This window comes from Scyliorhinus torazame, chromosome 2 (assembly GCF_047496885.1).
Source record: "Scyliorhinus torazame isolate Kashiwa2021f chromosome 2, sScyTor2.1, whole genome shotgun sequence".
Lineage (NCBI taxonomy): Eukaryota > Metazoa > Chordata > Chondrichthyes > Carcharhiniformes > Scyliorhinidae > Scyliorhinus > Scyliorhinus torazame.
This window is the reverse complement of record NC_092708.1, coordinates 114,985,687-115,011,901: the sequence shown is the minus strand read 5'-3', so window position 1 is coordinate 115,011,901 and position 26,215 is coordinate 114,985,687. Positions and strand designations below refer to the sequence as shown.

Genomic DNA, 26,215 nt, shown 5'->3' with positions numbered 1-26,215 from the left:
TCCTGATTTCCACCCAAATGGATTCAACCTTATCCTCCATAGCACCGATGTCATCCCTTACTATTGCCCGGATGTCATCCTTAATTAACAGAGCTACACCACCTCCCTTACCATCCACTCTGCCCTTCCGAATAGTTTGATACCCTTGGATATTTAACTCCCAGTCGTGACCATCCTTTAACCATGTTTCAGTAATGGCCACTAAATCATAGTCATTCACGATGATTTGTGCCATCAACTCATTTACCTTATTCCGAATACTACGGGCATTCAGGTAAAGTACACTTATGTTGTTTTTTTTACCTCTGTTCTGAATCTTAACACCTCGATCAGTAACCTCTCCTAAATTATATTTCCTCTTAACCTTTCTCCTAATTTTCCTTGTCGTTGAACCCATATCTTCATGAAACAACCTGCCGCGTCGCTTACCATTAATGTTTTTACTGCCAGATTTATTCCTTTTAGTATTCCTGGTCCTATTCACTGAACTCCCCTCAGTCACTGTATCTTGTACTGTCGCCCTTTTTGATTTTTGACTCCGGCTTCTCTGCCTTACACTTTCCCCCTTACTGCCTTTTGTTTCTGTCCCTATTTTACTATCTTCCAACTTCCTGCATCGGTTCCCATCCCCCTGCCACATTAGTTTAAACTCTCCCCAACAGCTCTAGCAAACCACCCCCCCTAGGACATCGGTTCCAGTCCTGCCCAGGTGCAGACCGTCCGATTTGTACTGGTCCCACTTCCCCCAGGAATTTGAATCCCTCCCTCTTGCACCATTTCTCGAGCCACGCATTCATCCTATCTATCCTGACAGTCCTACTCTGACTAGCTCGTGGCACTGGTAGCAATCCTGAGATTACTGCCTTTGAGGTCCTACTTTTTAGTTTAACTCCTAACTCCCTGAATTCAGCCTGTACGACCTCGTCCCGTTTTTTTACCTATATCGTTGGTGCCTATGTGCACCACCATGACAGCTGGCTGTTCACCCTCCCCCCCCCCCCTCCCCTCCCCACCCCACCCCCCCCCCCCCCACTCCCCCCCAGAATGTCCTGCAGCCGCTCCGAGACATCCTTGACCCTTGCACCAGGGAGGCAACACACCATCCTGGAGTCTCGATTGAATCCGCAGAACCGCCTGTCTATTCCCCTTACGATTGAGTCCCCTATCACTATAGCCCTGCCATTCTTCTTCCTGCCCAGCTGCGCAGCAGAGCCAGCCACGGTGCCATGAACCTGGCTGCTGCTGCCTTCCCCTGGTGAGCCATCTCCCTCAACAGTATCCAAAGCAGTATCTCTGTTTTGCAGGGAGATGACCGCAGGGGACACCTGCACTGCCTTCCTACTCTTGCTCTGCCTTTTGGTCACCCATTTTATATCTCCCTCAGTACCTTTCACCTGCGATGTGACCAACTCGCTAAACGTGCTATACACGACGTCCTCAGCATCGCGGATGCTCCAAAGTGAGTCCATCCGCAGCTCCAGAGCTGTCAAGCGGTCTAACAGGAGCTGCAACTGGACACACCTCTTACATGTGAAGGAACCAGGGACAATGGACGTGTCCCTGAGCTCCCACATCGCACACAAGGAGCATAACACGGGTCTGAGATCTCCTGCCATGTCTTACACCTTCGGTTAACTTCAACAACTACAATTTCCCCCCCCCAAAAAAAAACAACGAAGAAAAAATAAATAAATATACCAATGAAAAGAAAAAGAAAACAGAAAAACTACTTACCAGTCACTGACCAGGGATAAAAAGCACTTCCTCCCACAACATTGTTGTCCCAGGTACCAATCCATGCTTCAAGCTCATCAACCTTATTACTGATGCTCCTCGCATTGAAATAGACACACTTCAAACCACCTTCATGCCTGCAGGTCCACTCTTGTGACCTTGGTACCTTCCTCAGTACTGCACTACCCTCAACTTCCTGAACTCCTGCAATGCTACCTCATGGACTACAAATCAGTTTCCCATCCCCCTGCCAAATTAATTTAAACCCCTCCGAAGAGCTGTAGCAAATTTCCCTCCCAGGATATTGGTGCCCCTCTGGTTCAGGTGTAACCCGTCCTGTTTGTACAGGTCCCACCTTCCCCAGAATGTGCTCCAATTATCCAAGTAACTGAAACCCTCCTTCCTACACCATCCCTGTAGCCACGTGTTTAACTGCACTTTCTCCGTGTTCCTCGCCTCGCTAGCACGTGGCACTGGCAGCAAACCAGAGATGACAACACGGTCTGTCCTGGCTCTCAGCTCCCACGCTAGCTCCCTGAATTCCTGTTTTACATCCCTGTCCTTTTTCCTACCTATGTCATTGGTACCGATGGGTACCACGCCTTGTGGCTGCTGCCCCTCCCCCTTAAGGATCCTGAAAACACGATCAGAGACGTCACGGACCTTGGCACCCAGGAGGCAACACACCAACTGTGAGCCTCTATCGTTGTATATCGTTATATGTGGTAGAGTTTGTCACCCATAAGTTACTGAGTGAAATAACGAGGTCAAGGAGGACTGAACTTTGAAGTATCATTTAAGGTACTCTGCATCATATTTTAAAAAATAAATTTAGAGTACCCAATTAATGTTTTCCAATTAACGGCAATTTAGCGTGGCCAATCCACCTACCCTGCACATCTTTGGTTTGTGGGGGTGAGACCCACGCAAACATGGGGAGAATGTGCAAACTCCGCACGGACAGTGCCCCAGAGCCGGAATCGAACCTGGGATCTCGGCTCTGTGAGGCAGTTTTGCTAACCACTGCGCCACCGTGCTGCCCTTCTCTGCATATTTAACGCTGACATGATCCTTTGTATGTTGTTACATGGATAATCTGTGCATCCAGTGAGTGGAAACCCTTTCTGTTGAGAATTTTGAGAGATGTTTCCCCAGGAGCTCTCAATGCAATATAGATGCAACTGGCTGTATTTTTGATCTTGGGAAAGCAGTAGCCCACCATACTGGATGGCCCTTTTTTACAGCTGCCTTTCTGTGAAGCAAATAGTGCTAAATTCCCCAGATCTCATTTTAAGTGTGTCAATCTCCTGACAAACAAGTGTCCATACCACATGGCTGATACTACATAAATTCCCCCATGATGGTCTGTAATTACACGATTCACAAATATTGGGTATAGTTATCTTCATAATCACAGAGAGAGCAGCGCGCAGGCACCTCTGTAACTCCTCATGCTGCTTGTGGTAGATTACCCCATACCTCTTTTAGTGATGTTTATTGTGCTTATACACAGCTCCTCTGTAAGTCCTCATGACATGTGTTATCTCTGTATTCTATGAGGGGAAGTAATATCGAGCGGGGTTCTTATTCCTTAAATTCTGCCTGAGTCTCATTTGCTCCATGTTGTTCTGCTCCTCCTCCAAGATTTGGCATACAAGTGTATACCAGTAGGGATGCCATACCTGAGACTCTGTCACTGTGGTTGGTGGGCTGGTGGCCTTGGGACCCAAACACCCTGATGGTCTTGCAATTAGAGAAACAGTCTGAAGCAAGCCCAGGTCTGTTCAGAATGCCAAAAAAGACAACCGCCAAAAGTAATTCCCAGTTGCAGAAATTGCTGCTGAAACTCTCCACACTTTCCAGGCTCACAAACAGGCACTTCGGATTTTCTCAGCTGATTCTGGCAGCAGCTGCACTTTTTAATACGCATTCTAACTTTCCCCGAGTGCATTGCACGTGTAAAGGCAGAAGACCTATGATAGATGGAAATGAGCTCATTCGGGACTTCATGGGCAATCATGGAGATCCCAGAAAGCACAAGTAAATTGGGGGAAATGAATTTTGGGGCAGGGAACCAGCATTAATGGCTGCCAATAAAGTTATTTTGTACAAAAATTGTCGCAAAAATGGAGTGAAATTTCTCGGTCATATTTGATTAAAAGATGGTAAACAAAGCAAAGGCAAAAAATTCTGTATGAAAACCAACATTTCAGCATCTTTCTTTATATAACTTTCAGTACCCTGTCACTGCAGCTTTAAAAATGAGAAAATTGTAAGTGCAAAACCTTGATCATTAATATTCCTTTTCAACATTAAAATCTTTGAGATACAGAGCAACATGATCTGGCAGTTCTCTCAGTTTGCACCGATCTCATTTCTTGTTTCATGTCTACTTTAATGTAATATTATCAAACATTTTTTCTACATCTAGTATACACATTAATGGAACTACTGTGGGGATGTTCATGGCAGGGTTTGCCATGGCTGGTTACACTGTGAAGCCTTTTATTGCATCTTCCAGTTTATTGTTGTTAATAAGGAGAATAGGAGATGACAATGTGGAAAGAATTGTTCTGGCTGGTCTATGTAGCTGTATTCTAAGTAAATTATTTTTAAATGTGTAACCCTAAATAAAATTAGTAGGGCACTCTGCAATCCCATCCTCTGGGTTAAAACTAGCAGCTATCATTGTCCCTGCACGTGTGCAAGTCCTGTGCTGCATGGGAGTCCTTCGAACAGATGAAAAACTCAGAATTTCTCTCTCCATTGAATAAAAATTGGAAGGTTCTGGAATATGAATAAAAACCTCGGGCGTACCGTGATCTGCATGGAGTGCACCCGCCCCGCCAACGACAGTGGGAACACGTCCCACCTTTTAAAATCCCCCTTCATCTGCTCCACCAATCATACCAAATTCAATGTCTAGCTGCTCCCATCCCCACACCACCTGGATGACCTGATACCTGAAACTTGCCACTGCCACCTTAAATGGCAGCTCACCCAACCTCTTCTCATGCCCCCTCGCCTGGATTGGAAAGACCTCACTCTTCCCCATGTTTAACTTATACCCAGAGAACCGGCCGAATTCCTCCAAAACGTCCATACCCCCCCCCCCCCCCTCCCACAATACTTTCCAATGGGTCCGATATGTAAAGCAACAGATTGTCTGCATATAACGAGACCCCGTGCTCCAACCCCCCGCACTATCCTATGCCTACCCCTTGACACTCTAAGTGCCATTGCCAGTGGCTCTATTGCCAAGGCAAAGAGCAACGGAGTGCCCCCCCCGCCCCATGGCGCTCACCCAGCCTCTGGCCGTGAATTTGTCCCCGGAACCGTGTCCTATTCCCTGGGTGTTCAGATGTTGGCTGTGACGTGTGTGATGCTGCCTCCCGCAGTGTTCGGGCACAGTGTCCAGGTATTAAGGTGTGATTGGGATGCTAGGCAATGACTTCCTACATGGCCCGCCCACCCACAGGAATCCACTTGACATGTGTCTGGTGCTCACCTACCCACGATAGCCAATTCCCTATTAATGATAGCCTTCGGCTGCACAGCCGGAGCCCTCAGCAGTCGGTGGGGGCTATGGGTGATTAGTGGGGCTGATGGGCAGGGACTAGGGTTGACCACTGAATGGGGTTAGGGATCCAGAGGTTGGCATGGTGGTGCCGTGAGCAATTGCCCTCCCAGCACCTCCGCCCCATGCTCCCATGGCGGTCATGGTAAGTGCAGGGTGGCCCCCGGCCCTCCCCCTGGAGCGTGGGCACATTGGCACGGCCTAGCTGGTACTGCCACCCTGGCACTGTCAAGGTGCCCGGATGGCACTGCCAAGCTGGCAGGAGCACTGCCTGGGTGCCAGAGCGGCAGTGCAATGGTGCCCGAGTGCCAGAATGGCACTGCGAAGGGTTGGGGTGAGGGGGCCATGCCCATGAAATGAGGGTGGAGAGGGGGGTTTGAAGGGTGGGGGAGTGCAATCAGGTAAGTAGGGGCCTCTGGGAGGTTGAGGGGTGATGGGTGGGGGTCCTAGAAGGAAGGGGGTGCTGTTAGGTGGCTTGGGGGAGCCTGAAGAGGGTGGATCCCCAGGGACCCTATGGCGGAGTATCCCCCAGGGACCCCATACGGGGTGTCCTCATTTGCGGGATGTGGGGTAGTGTCATGTGTATGGGGGGGATGACATTGTCCATGAGTGGGAGCTGTGGGGGACCCACAAGCTCATCTTAGAGATCGGGGCATTCTTTCAAAATCGGGGCCCGATCTGAGTTCAGCTCCCCAGTGCTAAAAAAAATTCTCAGGGCGGGATTCTCGGGCAGCGTTCACCCGGCGGCCTGTGAATCCCACCTGAGGTCAATGGATTTTTCCATTCTACGCGGCTCACCCATGGCGTTCTTTCAGCGGGCGGGGCGGGAGAATCCAGCCTGAAGTGCGGGTTAAACTCCCCAGGGCCCAAAAAGGTGACTGGGCGGAATTCTCTGGTAATTCATGCCTGCGAGGAAACGGGCGCGAATCACTCTGGACTTACCTGGAGAAAGTCCAGAGTGAATCTCCGTTTAGCAGGGGGCTAGCAGGCCCTGGAGTGCTCCTCGCAGCTCCGGCTGCCAAAACGGGGCCCTGCACTTCCTGCTGCGCAGTCAACTGTGGCGGCCCCGCACAACATGGCGGAGCCACACCGTGGGCTGCCCCGACAATATAGGCCCCCCAGAGAATGCGCGCACCCGCCAATCGGTGGCCCCCGATCGCGAGCCTGGCCATCCTGGAGGCCCCCCTCAGTGACCGACCCCCCCCCCCCCCCCCCAACCAGGGCGGCCACGGACCCACAGACGCCACTCCGCCCTCTCGCCGGGTGGAACCATGAGTGAACCACGCCGGTGGGAACTCGGGCAGTTGTCGGCGGTGAATCGCCACGGGGGCCTCTTTCAATGGCCCCCGACCAGTCGACCGCACGTTGGTGGTCCCCGAAGAGTCGCGGGAGTGGCGTCGGACCCGATCGCGGGTCTGACACCCATTCTCTGAGCGCGATTGCGGCACGGAGGCTCGGAGAATCCCAGCCCCTAAGTGTCATTGAATAACGGTGGAAAACTCCCTAAAAACCACAGTCCAAAGATGTGCAGGTTAGGTGGATTGGCCATGATAAATTGCCCTTAGTGTCCAAAATTGCCCTTAGTGTTGGGTGGGGTTACTGGGTTATGGGGATAGGGTGGAGGTGTCGACCATGGGTGGGGTGCTCTTTCCAAGAGCCGGTGCAGACTCGATGGGCCGAATGGCCTCCTTCTGCACTGTAAATTCTATGAAACTATGAAACCCCGCCACAAATTCACTTGGAAATTTGGGGGGAGAATCGCACCCATAGTTTTTCAGCGTCTCAGCAAGTCTTTATTAACTGCTTCTAACTATACACATATGTACAGTAAAGAGTACAGCAAGGAGCTATCACCATGTCTAAACCTACACACATCTCTGTTCAACACCACACTGCCTCCAGGTCTGGGCCATGTGCTTACTTACATCACGATGTGAGCAGTTCTGCATTTGGTCCCACATTAACCCTGTATGTGCCAGACACTTGCATGACATTTTCTTACAAACCACATGGTCCGAGAAAATTAGTTTTAATTTTTAGCAAATCATCTTTTACAGGTGTCAGGGGATATCTAGCTCGCAAACAATATAAAGCATTGAAAGAAAGTCACATGTTGGCAACAGAGCAAGAGAACCAGATCACAGCGTGTGGACCCCACAATGACTGTGAGCAAATAAGGTGAGCTATTAGTGTTATTTCCAAGCATGTTTAATATGGCACAGATCACATTCCGTGTTTTATGTACCGGGCACGGAAAGCAGCAGGCTGCCTTCAGCTCTGATGCATCCTGGGGACAGACCTAGGTGTAGCAGTAGACCACGAAAGATCAAGAAGAGTGAGGAGCACTGAGTGGGCACTGCGGGGCGGGGGGGGGGGGGGGGCGGAATGGTGGGGGGGTTATTATCTGGAGCTAGGGGGAATGGACATCTGTCACAGTGAAACGTTCACTATTAAAACATTTCACGCCTCATACATGTGAAGCCACTGTCATGTTAATCTTCACAATCAGCCTGTCCGCACCCCCGACCCCTCTTGCTATCTGCCAGCCCGGCCCCCCAGGCACGGTGGTCCAAGATCAAAAGCCCCCAATGCAGACCCTGTTCCAAAGGTGGGTGCAAGCGCACTGCCAACAAAAAGACAGAAGTCAGACATTAGCAGAAATTGAGGAGCACCAGATCTTTCCTCAGAATGAGTTATCATCACTCTCCTGGCCTTATATGGTGACCCGTTGGGTGGGGATTGGCGGGGGAGGGGGGGGGGGAGAGGAATGGGAGAAGGTTGGAGAGAGCAGGCAATGGAGGAACAGAAATCGGGGGGTCGATGTTGAGCTGACGGACACAGCCTTCTCCAAGGAGAATCTGGAGACAGTGAGTCCCTTCCTGGTCCTCTTGGCATGTTGGACCCTTGCCGCCACCTGTCTATCATCCTCCACTCCCTCCTCGGGCTCATCCTCTCCTGGACTGCCCCATCCTCCTCCTCAGATGAGAACGCATGTTCCTCCACCTTCTCCTATCACCCCGCTGCTGTGCCAGATTGTGGAGGGCACAGCAGACCACCAGGAAGTGGGAGATCCGCTGGGGGTATACTATAGAGAACCGCCACAGCGGTCAAGGCATCAGAACCGCATTTTAAGCAGCCGATGCACCGCTCAATGACAGCACAGGTGGCAACATTGGCCTCATTGCACCAGGTCTCCGCCGCGGTCTCAGGTCTCTGCACTGGCGTCATCAGCCCTTGTCCTCCACGAACCAACCCGTCATCCTAGGGTGGTCTTCAAAGACACCAGGGATCTTCAGGTGCCCCAGATGTAGCTGTCATGCACGCTCCCAGGGTAGTAGACACACACATGCATGATTCGGAGGTGATGGTCACACACGATCTAAACATTCACAGACTGGAACACCTTCCTATTAATACGGGGCACACCCTTCAGCCCTGGTGCTCTCAGGGTGGCATGCGTCCCATCACTTGCCCACTGGGGCTTCCCGGTGATGGCAGCAAATCCTGCAGCGTGGTCACCTTTGTGGGCCTGGTCGAGCTCAAAGGTGATATGGTCTGATTCCCGGCGCTCAGAGCATCCGTCACCTCCTAGATACACCTGTAAGCTGAAGATTGGGATATGCCACACAGATTCTCTCCCCCCTCCCCCTTGGCCTCTGGAATGGCCAAGTGACGTAAACGTTTAGGGCTGCAGTGAGCTTCACGCCAATGGGAGCAGGTGTCCTCCTCCTCCACAGGGCGCCATGTCCATGAGGGCTTGGTACAGGTGCAACACTGTGTCTCTGCTGAGACGCGGTCTTCTGTGGCACATGGTGTCCGCAATTTCATTGAATGACCAACGACGCCTGTAAACCTTGTGCCGTCGCTGGCCTCCCCTTCTGGGTCCCTCCTCACACTGATGGGCGGCTGGGTTTTCAGGGTGTACAGTGGCTCCCCTGCACTTGAGAGTCCGCCTCCTGCCTGCGTAGGCGCTGCTGCCTTCTATCTGCCTGCCTCGGCTGCCACAAGATTTCACTGCCCTCTGTCTTATCTCTCCTAAATTTTATATCATACACATGGTCCATTGTTCAAGTTCCCTTAGAAAGTAGGGACAATGTATTCCTATCAACTGTACCCCATCCCTTCAAATATAAACACCTTGTTTAAATCACCCCTGAATTTCCTCTATTCGAACAAAAAACGGCCCAACCTTCATATTTATACCAGGCAGGAGCCAGTAAGTCTGCACTGTATCCTATTTGCCTGAAATCGTCTTTTGCAAGATCCCAGAGGTCCATACAGTACTCACAACTGTAGTTTTTATAAAGGTTTTAGATAATTTTACCACTACATCTCGACTTTTATATTCTGTATCTCTTTCCATAAAATCCAGGATTCTTTTTTTAAATAAATTTAGTGTACTCAATTCATTTTTCCAATTAAGGGGCAATTTAGCGTGGCCAATCCACCTACCCTGCACATCTTTGGGTTGTGGGGGCGAAACCCATGCAAACACGGGGAGAATGTGCAAACTCCACATGGCCAGTGACCCAGGGCCGGGGCCGAACCTGGGATCTCGGCGCCGTGAGGCAGCAATGCTAACCACTACGCCACCGCGCTGCCCCAAAATCCAGTATTCTATTAGATTTTAATATGAGCTTTTCCACTTGAGATCTGTTTTAAAAGCTCATGAACCTGAACCCCCACATCCCACTGCTCATCCACGCCACCTAGCGCTCATCTGTTATGACCAGCCCCAGGTGAGGTTCAAAGGTTATTGATGCAGGCAAGGCCTCTCTATTTGTCACTATCAGCTAGGTACCCCCAAAGTGTTACAATCCCAGGTGAGGAGGGATGACTGGCTCCAAGTCTTTACTCACCCCATCCTCTACCGGTAGCAACAAGCTTTACTCTCACAGATCCCCTTTCCCTTGGATACCTTTTCCAGACCTAATGATCATGTTTAAAAAGCAGCCAATTTAACCAGTCTTGAGTTAAGATAGATCTAAAAGGGTAAGGATAAATGGTAAAATGCATGCATCTACATTCATGGATTAGAAGTAGGAATTGAATCCAATAGTAAGTAATTATAAATAAAATACTGTATGGAACTGTCCTTGATTTGTAAGGAGTAGATGATGAAGCATTGCAGCTGTTATGAATTGGGTTCAGGATAGTTTACTTCTGCTGATGAGTAGTTTATTCTTCAATTCAGGTGTGGTAGTTCCTTTTTCGAGCCTCAATCCTTTTTTGCTGGTCGGTTAACTTCCACAGTCAGCGAGAGAGTTTTAGATATTCGTGCAAAAGATAGTTATTTTTGAAGAGGTCTTGCTTTGGTTACTGTGGAAAGCTTCCAGCTGGTTTTCCTCACAGCACAGAAAGACTGACAGACATATGTCAACAGGCAGGCAAGCAGCAAGCTTTTAATCCCCTTCTTTGTTTATTCCAAAGAGGAAACAGAACAAACTAGTCGTACTAGCCAATTACATCAAGTGTCTTCAAGATGGGATGGCAATTATGTTCCTTTGGCTTTACCAGGCTTGGTAATCAGTCTTTAGGTTATTTTATAGATCATATCATAGATCATAGAATTTACAGTGCAGAAGGAGGCCATTCGGCCCATCGAGTCTGCACCGGCCCTTGGAAAGAGCACCCTACCTAAGCCCACGCCTTCACCCTATCCTCGTAACCCAGGAACCCCACCTAACCTTTTGGACACTAAGGGGCAATTTAGCACAGCCAATCCACCTAATCTGCACATCTTTGGACTGTGGGAGGAAACCGGAGCACCCGGAGAAAACCCGCACAGACACGGGGAGAAAGTGCAAACTCCATACAGACAGTCACCTGAGGCTGGAATTAGAAGTACTTGTCTGGAAACAGAGGGAAGAGTTCCATTATCCCTTAGATAAACACACAGCAGCCATTCCTGTCAGTGGCTAACTGTACATGCTCACCCATCTTCGCGATTTGTGTCCATTTTAAAATATAAAAGGTAGGTCTTTTTAAAGTCCAATATTTCTGTCCAATAATTCGATGTCTTTTTTTCTCCATCATCATAACACATCTATTTAAAGTGTAGTTACAAATTTTATTAATCAAAATGTACCACATCACACTTATTGATATTGAATTCCATCTGCCACCTTATTGCCCATTCCACCATCTTATCGATACCATTATGAATCCTGCTGATGTTCATTGTGGGGGCTCCCCAAATTTCAGAAGGGGTATTTGGAATGCAGGCTCTTAACTATTTATTTTTGCAATTTGAAATAATGTGAGAAAAGAAATGAAACCCGGGGAGTTTACTAATGTAAATTATTCAAATAATAAGATGTTTGTCAAACGATAAAACACAACAAGAAAGGCAACAGTAAAGAACAGCATTTACGATTAACACCAACAATGGTAACCCAGACAGTGTAATTAAATTTACTCCCAATCCAAATCTATCTCCTTGCCTGAATGCCTAGAATACACCTTCCCCAAAACAGCATCCCATAGGTTTCAATGCCAAGAGCCAAACCCAGCCTAATCACTACACAGGACCTGTAGCTCTCTTTTGGAGGACCTGTTTTGCAGTTCAGAGTAGAACTCACACAGACAGACTTGTTTCTTTCTTTCCTGAACAGCAGCTGGATTTTGTGAGAACCCTGCTTTGCAATTGGGCGTGGTTATGATCTAGATACCTGGACTGCTAGTCTCCACTTTGCTTAACAAAGTACCTGTTTAACCCTGTTACTGGACTAATCTGTGTCTCAAAAGTCCTCCATGCAGCCAGATCTCTATCATTTTCGTTTTTTATCCAATTCTTTACTTTTCATTTCATTCCAACTTCGTAACACCACCCGTTCTTTAGAAATGAAGTATCATAATTAAAAGTGGATTCCATTTCTCACCAGTTCTAATTTATCTAAAATTAAAAACATCAAAACCATGCACTAACCGGAAACAGGAAACACCCGAAGTGTTCACAAATAAGGTCCACATCAGTTCTTTTAAATCCTTGATAGTGCATAAGCAATGATGTTCTCTCTCACAGCCATGGGAACAATTTTCAAGTTAAGTAGTTGAAATAATAAACTCCATCAATATAACCGGTGTTCCAATTCTGAAACCTTTTCAGAAATTTCAAGGGGTCATGGTCTGTAAAGACAACTGTCCGAAGTACTACCAGCCACAAAAGACACTAAGTGCTGTGATGTAAATACCAAACTCAAGGTTTCCTTTCGATGGTGGAATACTTCTATTGTTGAGGATTTAATTTCCTTGATAAATATCCTACAGGTTTTTCAATTCCAGTGGAATCCTCTTGCAACAATCCTCCCCCACCCTTCCCCACCCCTGCCAATATCAGTAACATCCACAGCCACTTTAAACTGTTTGTTAAAATATGGTGTGGCTAACACTGGCGGTGTTGTCAGTACCATTTTCAAATCTTTTGCAGTTTGACAGTGTACTGTCCAGTCACATTTTTTACTCTTTAAGAGGCCCATTAGTGGTGCCATCACACCGCTACAGTTCGGTAAAATCCATGCTATCCCAGAAATCTCAACAATACTTCTCTACTTTTATACTCCAGTCCTTTTGCAATAAACACTAACATTCCATTTACCTTTCTTATCACATTTTGCAGCTGCATATAGACTTCTGCGATTCATGAACAAAGGCACCCAGATCCCTCTGCCCAGACGCATTTTGAATTTCTTTTCCATTTAGATAATAATTTGTCTGACAATTTTTTCGGACAAAATGGATAACCTCACATCTATCCACATTAAACTACATCTGCCTAATTTTGGCCCAATCTCCGAGCCTATCTATATCCGTCTGTAAAATCTGTATCTCCTCCTCACTTCCTGCTTTTCAACCTATTTTAATATCATCCACATATTTTTCTATGTTACATTCTGTCCCTGCCTGCGGATCATTTATACAGATTGTAAACAGTTGAGGTCTGAGGACTGAACCCTGCTGCACCCCACTAGTTACAGTTCGTCAGCCAGATAAGGACCCATTTAACCTGACCCTCTGCTTTCTGTCAATCAACCAATCCTCAATCCAATCTAGTATTCTACCCCCAGACCCTGTGATCTCACCTTCTGAATCAATCGTTTATGCGGCACCTTGTCAAATGCCTTCTGGAAGTCTAGATATACCACTTCCACAGGTTCTTATTATCTACCTTGCTGGTTATGTCCTCAATGCTGTCAAGCAAGTTTGTCAAGCATGACTTACCCTTCATAAAACCGTGCTGACAATGGTGGATTGAGCTTTGTCTTTCCAAATGTTCAGTCATCTTCTCCTTAATGATTGATTCCAGCAACTTCCCCACCACAGAGTTCAAGCTAACCGGTCTATGGTTTCCATTTTTGCCTCTCTCCCTTTTTGAATAGGGGAGTTACATTAGCATGTTTCCCATCCACCGGACCTTTCCAAAATCCAGGGAATTTTGAAATATCAAATGCATCCACTATCGCTGCTGCCAACTCCTTTAGTACCCTAGTATGCAGGCCATCAGGTCCCGAGAATTATCTGCCTTTAGTCCCATTAGTTTATTATCCCTAGTAATGGTTATTGCACTAAGTTCCTCTGCATTCACTGCAGTGTTTGGAAAATTGTTATTATCCTCTACAGTGAAGACAGAGGCAAAATATTGGTTCAGTGACCCCGCCATCTCTATGTTCCCCATTATTACCTCACCAGTATCATCCTCTAAAGGGCCAACATTTACTTAGCTATTCCCTTCCTCTTTATATACATATAGAAGCTCTTGGTATCAATGTTAATGTTTTCTGCTAGTTTCCTTTCATAGTTCATCTTAGCTTTTTTGATTCTATTTTTAGTAGCTTTTTGCTGACCCAATGTCTCTGCACACCAGCCCATAATTTCTAGGGCCTCCAAGATTTTATCCCCAATTTCCCTCAGGGCACTCAGATGCATCCTGCCAGGTCCCAGGACCTTGTCTTCCTTGAGCCTGTAACTTCTGTGGCGCCACCACTTCATTTGTTACATATTTCATCTCACTTTTCACCATTAAGAACTTACCTCTTCCCTAATATTTTTCTGCTTTGATATCAGGTACTTGGTAACATTTATATCATGTTCTGATTATCCTCTAATAAATTGCTACCCTCTCCTTTGAGGCATCCAGCTTGTATTTGAAAAATCTCTTTATTGATATATTTGTGGGTAGAGCTGCAACATTTTACCTTAATACGCTTGGTTATGGGGATATTAATCAGGCAGTGGTCCCATATATGGTCCCATGTATGTGATCCAGCAACTCCTACTAGAAATGCACATCTGTGGATGTCAGATGTGACAAGCTTGGCTACGATACCACATCCCTCTCCATTCAGTCAACATGGGCAAGAAACTGGATGGTGGCTGATACCTGTGAAACTAGATACCAGCTTGAGAGATAACAGAGAGGTGATGAGATTTGTTACGATGAAAATTAGTGTTCAAAATGTTAAATAAAAATGCCGGTCATTGCCCAGGATCTGACAGCATACAAGATGCTGATTGACACAGCAGTGAGAGAAACCTTGGCAAAAAAGATCACATTAAGTTTTATATTAAACGTTTTTTTTTAAGCAACCATTGCTCTTTAAATATAAAAACTGGAACATAATAAAACAAAACTGAAGCTTCCTGTCAGTGCAAATCACAGCTGATTTTGTTTCGAGCTATTTTTGAATGCCTGGCTTGAGCTACACTATTTCCCACCACCTCCCCCTGAAATGATCATTTAATTCTGCTTGCTAAACTTGTAATAAACTGTTTTTCAGTATACTAGAAAATCACTTACCTCAATCTAATGTAAGGTATGACTGACAAACGCAACACCCAGTACTTATGACTGAATGTCATTGAACAAGTCAGTTTGATCAGCATAGGCTTCAGTACATATAATGTGCTTTTGATGCAAATTGTGCCACATCAATGATCAATGTTCTTGATGAAGTCAGCAAAGCCATTCTGGCAGAAATTCTGCATATATAATAGCAACTTATTGATCAGTGTGGCATAGGTTGTTCTTCTGTTGTATTTTCAGGATATTTTTTAGATTCTGCTTTATTCCTTTGACCTTTGAATCTTTCACATGTCTGTTTACTTTTAGCAGCCCCATCAGTTACAATGAAGCTCGTAACAGAGACATTAATGAGAAAAATGAGGAAGATAAAAAGGTAAAATTAAAATAGCCGTAATGTAATTGTGCACATCCCTCCCTCCACATCCACACACACATGCACGCACACACGCTTCAAAAACCTAAATGCGTAGGTTTGAGATGCATTCAGAGCAGCTTTGCTGAACTATCTTAACATGAAACCACTACAGCAATGTTTGAAGTCTTTGAGACAAAAGGCTGCTTGCATAGAAGTGGTTGTGTGGAGAGACAGGGTGGTACAGTGAATAAGAGAATCAAAAGGCTGGAAATTTGCTGCTGTGAATAAACGCTAGCATTTCCCTGAGGTGATTTGTCTTGCACTTCACATTCTACAGATGTTAAAGCCCTTTTCTCTGTAAAGACCTGAGGTTCTTTGGTAGCACTTTGATATCCTGCTTGAATTCAATCTGTGAAATGGAAGAATCACTCTGTGACTAGGAGCCCCGCATAGTCTTTGATGTATGATCCAGTTTTTGCTGCTTACCACTTGATGTTGAAAGGATGAAATGAAAATGTACAGATTTGCCAGTAACTCTGCTAAGTATTTGTAAGATTAAAAGGTAAAACCTTTTTGGGTATGTAGTTAGAAATGTTAAACAGAGTAATACTTTCCTATTGTTCTTTTATTTAAAAATATAGATTAAATCTAGAGGAAGTCAGTGTGTTACTACCAAAGCACCGAGGTTTGGGTATTAAGTAAAAAATAGCAGGTTTCCATCTTCAACATTTTACACAAGTTATTCCACTCAGAACATATAACTAGAATTAATTGCAAAACTGATTACTTGTATTGTGGGTAATACTCTAACTAGGTGTGCAATGGAAATGTATATACAGTACAGGTGCATTTGTTTATTTTAATTCTACAGCTAATTTTTAATCAAGTCAGACATACTAACAGTCAGACCATAACAAGCTTTCTTCAATAACCATTTCTTTGTTTTAACTTGTTTACATGTATCCAATACATTGCATAATTTTTCAACTTCCGATGCATGTCAGTGGTGTCATGATCATTCCACTTGTCACATCTGTTCCCAGACTGAGAAAGAGAGCAATTTGTTATTTTAGAAACGTTTGATAAAACTATTTGGACATAGGGTGGAATTCTCCTAAAAAAATGACTAATGCGCAATTTAATCCATCAAAAACAGAGTCCATTCTGGGCGGTATTGGAGAGGTAGTTCGTGGCACTGGGAACGGCCCCGCTATCTAACTGCACTCTGTTGGGATTTCGGGCCTCAGCAGGGAATGGCTTGCTGAGGCCGAAGAGATCGGGATGCCTTTTTCAAATGGAGCCCTAATCTCTCGACCTGCCGACGCGATCCCCAAATCCACCTCCGCCTACTGCCCCAACTCACCTGTTGGGAGGTCTTTGAGACCTCGCACCCCACCTCACATGGGCAGGGCACCCCTGGGCCCAGTCCCTGGCGGAATGTCAGTGTGGCACCTTGGCACTGCCAGCCTGTCACCCGGCAGTATCCCAGCCAGCCTGGCAGTGCCACATGGGCACCATGGCACTGGCAGGCTGGCATCCAGATGGCACTGGCAGGGTGCCTGGCTGGCACCAGTGTCAAGGCGCCACCCGGCCCAAATACCAGCCACCCTGGAGCCTCCATTCGCCTGAAAGACCCTCCTATGTGCTATGCCACCTGTTTGTGGGGACCAGTGTTGAACGGCACCCTGCTGGCATCTCCTTGGCATGGCCAATAGATCCCGAGAGCCGGTTCAATCTGGCATCGGCAGACTTAAATCTGCTTTTAAATTCATTTTTTAAAAATTCTACATTTTCACATTTTCGTTCAAAAATTTACACCCCACCCACAAACAGTAAATGGTAACAAATACAAAATCAATCCCCTTAACAATACCAATGATCCCATCCTCCCACCACCCCAAACAACGGCCCACCTGTCAATATATGCATCCAATAAACCAAACCCTTCCACGGTGGAAACAGAAAACAAAGGAGAAAAAGAAAAAGGAGTCCGGGACCGCCCATGGTCACCATTGACCTATAGAGTCCACTCTCCCTCCCCCCCTACACTCAACGCCATCCAGCCTCTGAAAGAGTACCGTACATCATACCCAAGAGTTGTACACCCCCCCCCCCCCCCCCCGCCCCAAGTCTCCAGCTCCTCCCGTCCACTACTTCTTGTAAAACCCCTTCTCCCAACCTCGGTTCCTTCCCCCCAACTTTCCACCCCGGCTAGACCACTCAGACCCTGTTCTGCCAGTCTCCGATGGCCACAGCCCCTCCCCCCAACTCACTCCCGTTCACTGGCCGGCTTAAACCGGCCAGCGTGGAGGCCCCCGCCCGGGTCCCTTTCCCCCTTGCTCGGCCCTAGGAAAGCCCAGAGATCCCCTTTTAGCACACACACCCCGCATATCCACCTACACCCCAAAGAACCCTCATTTCGAGTGAAAGTCCCATCCCTTCCCTTGTCCAAATATATACAACATTGGCTCCTTTAGCCCCTACACCTGCACACAGTGAAACAAAAAAGAAGAAAAAAATACAGTCATGAGGTTACATCGGCACATGGCCATTTCTCAATTTGTCAGTTCTGCCACAGTCCTTCTGCTTTCGCAAACTCCTCCGCTGCTTCCGCCGTTCCAAAATAAAAGTCCCTGAGCTTATAAGTCACCCTCAGCTTCGCTGGATATACAATGCTGCACTGCACCTTGCTAATGTACAGTGCTCTCTTCACCCGGTTGAAGGCAGCCCGCCTCCTCGCCAGCTCCACCGTAAAGTCCTGGTATACACGTATACCAGCTCCAGCCCACTGCACCACCCGCTTCTGCTTGGCCCAGCTCAGGACCTTCTCCTTCACACTGTACCTGCGGAAGCACAGAGTCACTGCCCTTGGCGGCTCACTCGCCTTTGGTACAGGCCTCCACGACCGATGAGCCCGAGCCAGTACATATCGGGAGGGATCCTCCCCCTCCCCCAAAAGTTTTGCCAGCATCACGGCAAAATACTCAGTCGGCTTCGGTCCTTCAACTCCTTCGGGCAGCCCCACAATCCTCAAATTCTGTCGCCCTGATCTATTTTCCAGGTCTTCCATTTTTCCTCGCAGATCCTTCTTAATGTCCATCACCTTCCGCATCTCCTTCCCCATCGAGGCAAGTTGATCACCGTGCTGCAATAACGTCTCCTCCACTTCCTTCACCGCCTCCCCTTGCTCTCGCACCTCCGCCACTGCGCTCGCCACCGCCGTCATCGCCGGGGAAATTGCCTCCTCCACCAGCGCACTCAAAACCTCCCTCATCTCCTTCCTCACCGTCTCCATGCATTTCGCAAACTGCCTTTCGAATTCCGCAGCCATCACCTTAGTTATTCCTTCAGCCGTAAGCACTGCGTCCTCCCCTGGTACTCCAGCCTCCATTTTCTTTACTGACCCCACGGTGACATTTCCACTCCCCGACGGACTTTCAGCCGCTTTTTTCACGGCCGTTTTTTTGCTGGTCTTCAACATTCCCCTCCTCTGTGCTGTCTCCCGACTTTTACTGCCTTCGCTGGCCCTAGGACCGGGCATTAACCCCTGACAATGCCGTTCCCGAACGGGAGCCCTCCAACGCGCGGCTGCCTCCCGCCCGCCGTCACCGGAAGTCCCACTTTTAAATTCATTTGACTCTGCAAGTCAATGGGCTGGACCCAGATCGCAACGTCTCACGAGTTGTCATTAGATCTCGCGAGCAGTAATGACCATCCAGAATCCCGGGAGAGGCCTCTCATGGGCCCTACCGGCTGTGCCCATTCCAATTCCGCCGGTACGCAACCAGTAAATCGCACCCTAAGTGTCAATTCATGTGGGAAAAACGGTGAGTATCCTGCAAGCTGTTCCAGTGCGATTCCTATCGCAATCCACCCAAGCTTAGCCATTTTATTTTAGCCTGGGGAGATTCCCGCCAGGAAGGAAGTGCAGGACCTAAAGATGCCAAATAGGCGGCGCCACTGAGACCGGGGTACCTTTTTAAAGGGCACCCCAATCTCCAAATAACCTTCCAACCGCACCCCCCTGCACTCACTGGCAAAGACCCTTCCCCCAAACTTGCAGGCATGAGGCCCTTCCCCCATTACTGGAACCAGTGCCACACCCTCCCCCGCCTCAGGTTCCCCTTCATACCCACCCCCTTAATCCCCCCCCCCCTTTCATGGCCATTCCCCCTTTCAGGCCCCAAATTGTGACAGTGCCCTTTGCACCCTGGCAGTGCCAGGGGGAGTACCCTGCCCTGTCCCTGGCCAACCAGGGGCTCCAAAGGCCTCTGAGCACGCTGGAGTGATAACCACGTCTGGTCTTTATTGATGGGGACCAGTAGTGATTCCTGCCAGCCTCACGCTGCACCAGAGGGGGCGGTGAATCCCGGGGGCCGGGAGACACCAGCCATAATCCAGAAATGCATGTTTAATTTAAATATGCAAATCTGGTTCACGCTCAGTGAGGGTGTGAACCAGATTACGTACAGTGCCACGGGCCAGGCACATCGCACTCTGTTCGACGCCCGCCGTGAACCCCATTTAGGGGTTCTTCCCTATCCTCCAGCAATAGCATGAGCTGTGCCATGCACAATGTGAAATGAAAATTGAAAATCGCTTATTGTCACAAGTAGGCTTCAAATGAAGTTACTGTGAAATTGCGCACATAATTATTGAAACCATTGGAAGAGATCATCCTGTTGTTCACGCCAGCAGGATTTTTCAGTCCCGCCAATGGCGCACCCTCACCACGGGTTTCCCAGCAGTGGGAAATCCCATTGACAGTGGCTGAACCAGAAGATCCCTTCACTAGCCAATGGCCGGCCGCCTCCTGCTGCCAAGAAACATGCCACAGGGAGACCAGACAATCTCAGCCAAAATGATTTTGATGGTTTGTGCATGCTTACTATCAGAGTCTGTATTTTTGGTCTACCTATCATATTATTTTGAAATGAGACATAGAATGTTATAATCCTCATTGATATTTAACATGATATCTGGTCAATTTAATTGTTTAAAATTTTAATGTTTTAAAGGCTTCTGGTGAGGTAGCAAATCAACTATCACCAAAGGAAACACAGCCTCAAGCTCATCCAATTATGAAAGGTAAGGCAACATTTGGAGTGAAGAGCTACAGGTCACAATTTTCCCTTTGCACAACATATATGTAAATTAATATTCTGGATTATGGATATTTGGACATTTGCACAAAGTTATTACTTCCCTCTGTCCACATACCCATCTGTTTTCTATGCGTAAGCAGGAACAGTATAAAAACTGCTTTATTTGCATTCATTGTTAGGATTCTGACACAGTCAGCAAGGAAGGGGAAATGCTCCATCATTGACTGGTGTAGCTAGTCTCTAGTTGACTCTAGTTTACGCTAGTCTGGATTGAATTGTAAATCCAATTTATAACTTGAATAAATAAAATGGAGACAAATGTTCAGTCATGTTTACAAAATGACCTGCATGTATGATAAGCAAGGCAATGTCAAAATTCAGTCTTGCATTACCTTGTTTAGTCAGTGTAGTTTTAGTTTTAGAAAGGATTAATCCGCAGTAAACCGGAAACATTTTAAAACCATAAAATACAAGGGACAGGAACCAAGCAGGCAATTAAAATTGCTTGTGAAACATACCTGGTTGTCCATCACTAGTCCCATAGGCAATGATTTTGCCTTCCATAATGAACATGAGAGAAACATACTGCTCTAACCCCATCATGGTTCTTCTTTAAATAAGCAGATCAGTCTCCAGTGATTACACTGTGGTTTGACTGCTGTTTTAACCATAGGCGTAAGCAAGGAAATGGTTATGGCTCCACCCACCAATCCCATTGAGCAGAAGATGGGTGTAAAGGGTTAATGATTACATCTTAGTGTGACACAACCACTAGAGGGCAACACTAGATTCCACTATAAATATGAGAACTCAAAGGATCGTGGGGCTCTTCGAACCAGGAATGACTAGACAGCAGAGTGTTAGAGAGATAGATCACAGCATAGTTAGCATGTGTAGTTTAAATTAGTAAATACTTTATTTTAAATTAGTTGATTACTAGTTATAGTTCTGTAGAGTGTGCAAACTCAATATTAATCAATTTGTTATTAATTAAATTTGTTTTGCTTTAAATTGAGGATTGATGGTTTCTTGAGAATCACACCATCAGACCATTCTGGATATAGAAAGCAAAGAGTAACGATATATTACCAAAGAGTAATATAACACCAGTATTTGTTTTCCCTGTCGTCTCTGGACTTTAAAGCCTTCTTTTCTTTATCCCCCTCCTCACCATATGTGCATGGTGGGAAACATTGTTGACTTTCCTTTTCACTGACTTTGAGTGTGTTCAATAAACTAACTTTTTTGAGCTCACCCAACCTGGTGTTTGCTGTGGTGTTATCAGTAGGAATTGAATCACACACAAACTGAGGAGTTGGGAAATACGCTTACTAAAAAAATAAACAAATCAAAACACCTTTCTGTTCATGGGTGGGTGGTGAGAGGAACAATTAGTGCCATTTGAATGGACTCGCCCTTCTGTCCGTAAGACTACATTTTTATATTAGTTTAATTTAACACGAGGGCATAGTTTTTCCAATAAAGGCATATTTCTGATTAAGTGGGATTCTGTACTGATACTCGTCCAATGCTGAAGGTAGGCATTCATAATCTGTTGTGTACCTTATTATAAGTGGGTTTGAGCTGCTCGAGCTGACTGAGGTATGCTGAAATTAAATTTCATTTTATAAAGTACATCAAGTGAAAATGAAGGAGTAATTTTAACCCCCAAAACAGGTGGTCTTGGGTCAGGTGAGAAATGTGAACATTAAAAATTTCAGACCTGCATTAAACCCGCCCACTTCTGATCTTAACAGAGGCTGGGCGAGAGGTAGATGATCATTTCACACTCAAGTGGTAGGTTAGTGGGTTAAACCTTTTAAGGAGGCCTCTTCTAATTGCCTTCGGCAGGGTTTCCATGGCCTTGGGAAGCCTGGCAGGTAAAAGGAGTTGGGAAGGATGGATTCATAGGTTACGTCAAATTCTCTTTAGAGAAGAGAAGGTTGAGAGGGGATTTCAAGCAAATGTTCCAAATCTGAATGCGCAATTCAGTGGACAAATGTTAAAATATGCATTTGGGCACATTTAGTGGGGTTCTTGACAACACCAAGAAACACCCCGCTAATCAATGGCGCTTCAGCTTTTTATTGGCCTTGGGGAGTTTCTCCCCACCGAGGCCTCACTTAGAGAGATTTCCTGCTGGTGAGCTCATCTCGCCAGCAGGAATGGCTGTTTGCAGATCGAGGTGTCATTTTCATCAGCAGCCCCGATCATCTTCCCCCCCCCCTCCCTTGCATGCTCCCCTCCCGCTTTATTGAACCTCCCCCCCCCCTCCCCCCCAACCCCCTAACCTTGTTGAGGCCCCTGGGACCCCCCTCTCACAACCCCCTCCAACCTGGCACCCTGGCACTACCAGTCTGCCACCCTGGTGATGCCACATAGGCACTCAGGTGCCAGGGGGAGGCTAGGGTATTACGCTGCCCTGTCCCCGACCATCTGGGGGTCTCAAATGGCCTGCAAGACCTCCCCAGCTGCTGTTACGCACGGTTCATGTTTGTTTGGACTAGGACTAAACGGCCTCCTGGCGAGGTCTCACAAGCTTCGCTGTTGAGTCCCGGGCACCGGGGTTGGCTCATTTCAATATGCAGATCTGGATCTTGCCAAGCGAGGGCAGGATCCAGATCATGCCAGGCGGAGCGAGTGGATTGACTCGTATTGCTAACTTTTGGTTGGTTCAATTGGCTCTGTTTTATAACCTTTGCTCTCGAGTCGCCTGGTATCTTTATGATACCGCCACGAGGTTCAAGTTCGAGTAATGATCAATAACTCAATACACCAATTAGTAAGATTCAAATCAAAGCACATTTATTATACACAGTAATCGCTACTCATGCATAAATTCTACGTCTAAGCTACTTCTACAACTAACAGGCCTATACTTAGCTTCGGACTGGCCCACCAGGTCAGGGGAACAAATGGTCTTTCGTTCGGAATCTGAAACTGCGGGATTCAAAGCCGGTATGGACTGGTAGCTAGGAGCGCCTATCTCGTAGCGAGCGTCGACTTGAGACTTACTTCAGGGTTGTGGCAGCTTGGACCGTTCACTCTCAGGGGTTGCTTCGCGTTGCTGAGTGACCCGGTCAAGGAGAACGATTTGAACTTGGGGCTTAACTTTTATAGTCCCCAGGGGCTTCCCGCCTTTCGGGGCGGACCCTGTACCTGGTTCTAGGTGATTGGACTTCGTTCCAATCGCTTGGTTCGATTTCTCCAATACTGGAGCGGTCCCTTGATCGATGAGCGGTCTTCAAGTGTTCGTTAACCTCTTTTGTGTTGGCTCCTGCTGGCGCCGGGGAGTCTGGCTTAGTTTTGTGTGTCCCAAATGTTGCTATTGTTCCCGGGGATTGTTCATTAGTATGTAGATGGCTGCTACATTATTATGCTGATGGTCGCTGGTATCGATGCTGTCTGGGCTTTTGCAGAGTTAAATACACAGTAACCTGCACCTGCTGGTTTCTGCCTGTGTTGGCTGAATTTCCCTTCAGCCTTTGCCGTTCGCCATTTTAAATCGGGACTTGGCCAACTCAGGTGGCTACACTCGTGATCGGCCCGACGCGGAGCCCGACTTGGGGTTCTCGCGGAATTCATCTGTTGCGTCTGGCTCCGCTCTTGGAGCAATGGCTTGCTGAATCACACCATAGGTGTCTAAACAGAGTCAATGGAGAGTTCCGTTGCTGCTGGATTGGGAACAAAGAGTTAAAGTGATTGGAAAATGAGCCAACAGCACCACAAGGAAAATGTTATTTATGCAGTGCATGGTGAGAATATGTAATGCACTGTCTGAGAGTGTTGGGGAAGCTGTTACAAACATAGGTTTCAAAAGGGAATTGGTTAAGTTCCTGAAAGAAAAGAAATGCAGATCTATGGAGAAAGGGCAAGGGAGTAGGATTAACTAATGTTCTCATGCAGAGAGCCATCACAGAAACAATGGACCGAATGGCCTCCTTCTATGTTGTAACCATGCTGTGATTTTGTGATGAGTGCCTTTACAGCACTGTTACTGGGACATAAGGAGCAGGGCTGTTTCCTTCAGGCCCATTAAGCTACTCTGCTAACTGCTTCCTCCCGGTGCACCCTCCTCCCCCTGGTTCAAGGGCGGCACAGTGGTTAGCACTGCTGCCTCACAGCTCCAGGGACCCGGTTTCAATTCCGGCCTCGGGTGACTGTCTGTGTGGAGTTTGCACTTTCTCCCGTGGCTGCGTGTGTTTTCTCCGGGTGCTCCGGTTTCCTCCCTCATTCCAAAGATGTGCAGGTTAGGGGGATTGGCCGTGCCAAATTGCCCTTAGTGTCCAAAAGCTTAGGTTGGGTTACGGGGATAGGTTGGAGGTGGGGCTGAAGTAGGGGGCTCTTTCCAAGGGCCGGTGCAGACTCAATGGGCCGAATGGCCTCCTTCTGCATTGTAAATGCTATGATAAAACCTCTTTCATTTTCCATACACATTATTTTCTTTCCATTTTGATTGTAGTCCCTTCTTAGATTTTTAGCCCAGTTTAAGAATTGTGTACTTCTCTACATGTAAATTCATCTTTTTTAATAATCTTTATTGTCACATGTAGGCTTACATTAACACTGCAATGAAGTTACTGTGAATATCCCCTAGTCGCCACATTCCGGCGCCTGTTCGGGTGCACAGAGGGAGAATTCAGAATGTCCAATTCACCTAACAAGCACGCCTTGTGGGACTTGTGGGAGGAAACCGGAGCACCCGAAGGAATCCCACGCAGACACAGGGAGAACGTGCAGACTCCACACAGCTGTGAAGCAACTCTGTTAGCCACTGTGCTTCCATGCTACCAGTCTATCAAATTCTCAAGTTTATTCAAATCCGTCTGCAGCTTATTCACATAGAAACCTAGATAACAGGGGCTGTTTAGCACAGGGCTAAATCGCTGGCTTTGAAAGCAGACCAAGGCAGGCCAGCAGCACGATTCAATTCCCGTAACAGCCTCCCCAAACAGGCGCCGGAATGTGGCGACTAGGGGCTTTTCACAGTAACTTCATTGAAGCCTACTTGTGACAATAAGCGATTTTCATTTCATTTCATTTCATAAGTAGTGAGTAGTGAGGCCGTGGAATGCCCTACCTGCTACAGTAGTGAACTCGCCAACATTGAGGGCATTTAAAAGTTTATTGGATAAACATATGGATGATAATGGCATAGTGTAGGTTAGATGGCTTTTGTTTCGGTGCAACATCGTGGGCCGAAGGGCCTGTACTGCGCTGTATTGTTCTATGTTCTATGTTCTATAATAGGGGCTGGAGTAGGCCTGCTCCACCGTTCATTATGACCAGTGACCTGTTCCTGTTTTCTCCCATATCCTTTGATCCCTTTAGCCTAACTGGTCTACATCTAACTCCAACTTGGAAACATGTAAGGCACGATTCGCTCAAATTCATTCCAAGTGTTGACTCCAGAGGGAAAGGAGGAGTGTTTCCCGCTGGCGCTGTCAGTGCAGCTCAGGTGCTGTTCAACAGCACTTTGAAACTATTTTGAGAGAGTCGGATTTTATAATAATCTTTAATGTCACAAGTAGGCGTACATTAACACCGCAATGAATTTACTGTGATTTTTTTTATTTATTTATTTTTATTTTTTTAATTATAAATTTAGTGTACCCAATTCATTTTTTTCCAATTAAGGGGCA

At 47.0% G+C, this 26,215-nt stretch overlaps 1 protein-coding gene across 9 annotated transcripts in view; it reads left to right on the top strand.

The window, feature by feature from the left end:
* myo3b (myosin IIIB) overlaps nt 1-26,215 on the top strand; it is a 1,137,435-nt gene that overhangs the window by 916,764 nt on the left and 194,456 nt on the right. For all 9 annotated transcript variants that reach the window (XM_072475849.1, XM_072475846.1, XM_072475848.1 and 6 more), the window contains 3 exons: nt 7,369-7,489; nt 15,420-15,486; nt 20,487-20,556. In XM_072475849.1, coding sequence (XP_072331950.1) covers nt 7,369-7,489; nt 15,420-15,486; nt 20,487-20,556 — 258 coding nt within the window. The remainder of the gene's footprint in view (nt 1-7,368; nt 7,490-15,419; nt 15,487-20,486; nt 20,557-26,215) is intronic.